This window comes from Ursus americanus, chromosome 26 (assembly GCF_024610735.1).
Source record: "Ursus americanus isolate L20-20 chromosome 26, mUrsAme1.1.p, whole genome shotgun sequence".
Lineage (NCBI taxonomy): Eukaryota > Metazoa > Chordata > Mammalia > Carnivora > Ursidae > Ursus > Ursus americanus.
Genome location: NC_142152.1, coordinates 7,855,994 through 7,858,454, shown reverse-complemented (window position 1 = coordinate 7,858,454; position 2,461 = coordinate 7,855,994). Strand labels below are relative to the sequence as shown.

The 2,461-nt window shown below is 60.7% G+C and overlaps 1 protein-coding gene across 1 annotated transcript; it reads right to left on the bottom strand.

The window, feature by feature from the left end:
* Positions 1-254: 254 nt before the first annotated feature.
* On the bottom strand, positions 255-2,165 carry SIX6 (SIX homeobox 6). Its single transcript, XM_045810600.1, has 2 exons — positions 1,516-2,165; positions 255-423 (listed from the first exon to the last, which is right to left on the bottom strand). The coding sequence occupies exons 1-2, from the start codon at positions 2,085-2,087 to the stop codon at positions 255-257; spliced, it is 741 nt and encodes a 246-aa protein (XP_045666556.1). The 5' UTR covers positions 2,088-2,165.
* Positions 2,166-2,461: the final 296 nt, after the last annotated feature.

Sequence of the window (2,461 nt, the reverse complement as noted above, 5' to 3'; positions counted from 1 at the left end):
AAAATTCTTGGAAAAAAGCAAAGCAAGGAGAACGTAGCGCTGGGTTGGGCCTCACCGCGGACCTCTGTGATAGTGGCCGGAGGGCGCCAGTGGAGCCAGGCCCGGCCGCGGGGCGGAAATGGGCAACCCGAGCCCGCGGGTCCCTGGCCACCCGGTTTCGCAAGCAGTGTATTTGCTTGGTCTCTCATCCTCCCTGTTTCATTTTGTCTTGTTTTTACACTGGATTCTGTTTCTGAGCGTGCTGGATGGGCAGTTCAGATGTCGCACTCGCTGTCGCTGGACGTGATGGAGATGGCCGAAGTGGCTGCCTTGCTGGATAGGCTGGCGGCCGGGCTGGCGGCGGCGCCCAGCACCTCGGGCGTGCCCTCTTCCTCAGCCCTTAGAGCCCGTCCGGAGCCCTGCGACATGACCTGCTGCTGGAGTCTACGGGAAGGAAAGGGATACCAGTCGCAGCGCGTAACATAGCCGCCCGTTGCCCTCCCCCCACGCCCCCGCCCGGATCTGCGTTCCTTAAGCCCAGCAGCCGGCGGATCTCCCACAGACCCGGGCAGTTAAAGTGGGAAAAGTGAGGCAACAGAGGCCAGGGCCGGAGTCCGCGGCCGCCTCTCCAAGTAGCCCTGCAGTTGTCTCATCCTTCTTCTGAATCCTTTCTCGGCTCCCCATCCGAGACGCTGGGCTCACAGGGTCATTCGCGATTGTTGGCCGCCTTTGGGAGATTTACAATACTGTCAAGATAAATGAGGTGTGGGTGACAAGGACGTATCAGGCTCCTGGGTAGGGAACCCCCTTCCCAGCGTGCATCTGCTCCGGGAGCACGCTCGTGTCAGTGCCTTCGAGGCCGGGTCAGACCAAAGCTAAAAGCAAAAAGGGCTGCCTGAGGATTGCACAGAACGTTTGGGCCTGGGGGATGAGACGGGGTTTCTTGGCCAAAATGTTTGGCTAATTTAGATCCACACACCGCGGAACGAAAAGCTTTAGGTGACTAGTTTGCTGTTTTGAGGCAGGGTTGTCCACGCGTGAAAAGAGGAGAACTCGACTTCCATCCAGAAGTCCATTGAAAACTCTTTTCAAAACATTAGAAAAGAATTTATCTGGGCTTTTAAAACGGCAACACTAATGCCACATTGCTCGTAAGCCAGGCTTCACATAATAGGAGCCTAGGCCCAGGCTGACAAGAATTAGGGGCCTTCGGGTCCCTAATTATTGCTGGGATTTTAATTTTTATTTCTTTCCCCTTCCCAGTGCAGCCTTGGTTTGGCGACTGGAACTGGCTGCTGGAGCGACCCCCAGGAGCCCAGAACGAGAGAAAGAGTATGGGGAACCAAGAGCCCGGAAGGAAAACGCCCCCCTGCTCCCCGCCCAGGATCCCAGAACACGGTGGGCTCATAACTGAAGACAGACTGAGCTCTCAAGTCTTGCGGATCCAAGTCGCCGGGCCCTGGGTAAGGGCGCCCTGGGTGCCTTCGCCTGCCCCACCCGGGAGGGCGCAAGGCTAATAGGCCTCTAGGTACTGACCTGTTTTTGGCTGCAGCCGCCCGGTCCCTTTGTCGGCGGTTTTTGAACCAGTTGCCCACCTGCGTAGGGGTCAGTCCGGTTGCCTGGGCGAGCTCACGTTTTTTGCTGGGGTTGGGGTATGGGTCCTGCAGGTACCATTCCCGTAGCAAATGCCGCGTGCGCTCCTTGAAACAGTGTGTCTTCTGTTCGCCGTCCCAAATGGTGCGCGGCAGCGGGAACTTCTTCCTCACACGGTACTTGTCCACCGGCCCCAGGGGCCGTCCACGCAGCTTCTCAGCCTCCTGGTAATGCGCTTCGAGCCACAGCGCCTGCAGCTTGGCATGCGACTCCTTAGTGAACTTGTGGTTTTCTAGGATATGGTAGAGCTCGCGGTAGTTGCCACCGTGAAAGGCCACGATGGCTCGCGCGCGCAGCACCGATTCATTCTTGTTGAGGGCCTCGCAGGCCGCAGGGGCCACGGGCAGCGACCAGAGGAAGCGACCCAGGCGCTCTACGTCGCCGCTCTCCTCCAGAGTCTCGCATACCCCGGCCACTTGCTGGGGACTGAAATTCAAGATGGGCAGCTGGAACATCGAGGCAGCGCCGACTGCAATGGGGGCGCTGAGCGCGGAGCGGGACACGCAGCAGATGCCCGCGGGCCTCGCGGGGTGCGCCAGGCTCTCTCGGTGAAGCGGCTTAGGGCAGCGGGGACGCACGGCCGGGGCAGCTGCGGCGGCGCAACGGCTGGGAGCTAGCGAGCGGTAGGGATTGGAGGAGGTGCCGGCCCCGCCGCCCAGGTTCGGCTCGGCTCCGTTAGGGCACGCAGGCCGGCGAGCTGGCGCCGCTACTGGAATGGGCGGATTGGCGGCGCGGGCGCCATGGAGACCCCCTGTCAGTCACTGGCCCGCTCTGCCAATCAAGACTGCAACCAGTGCGCCCGGGTCCTTTCAGCACCTCCCAGCTCTCG

Excerpts from the sequence above, each read along its gene's own strand:
- SIX6 (XM_045810600.1), bottom strand. The coding sequence starts at position 2,087 with ATGTTCCAGCTGCCCATCTTGAATTTCAGTCCCCAGCAAGTGGCCGGG. Across the intron at positions 424-1,515 it reads GCGGCTGCAGCCAAAAACAG|ACTCCAGCAGCAGGTCATGT; the intron begins GTCAGTACCTAG and ends TCCTTCCCGTAG.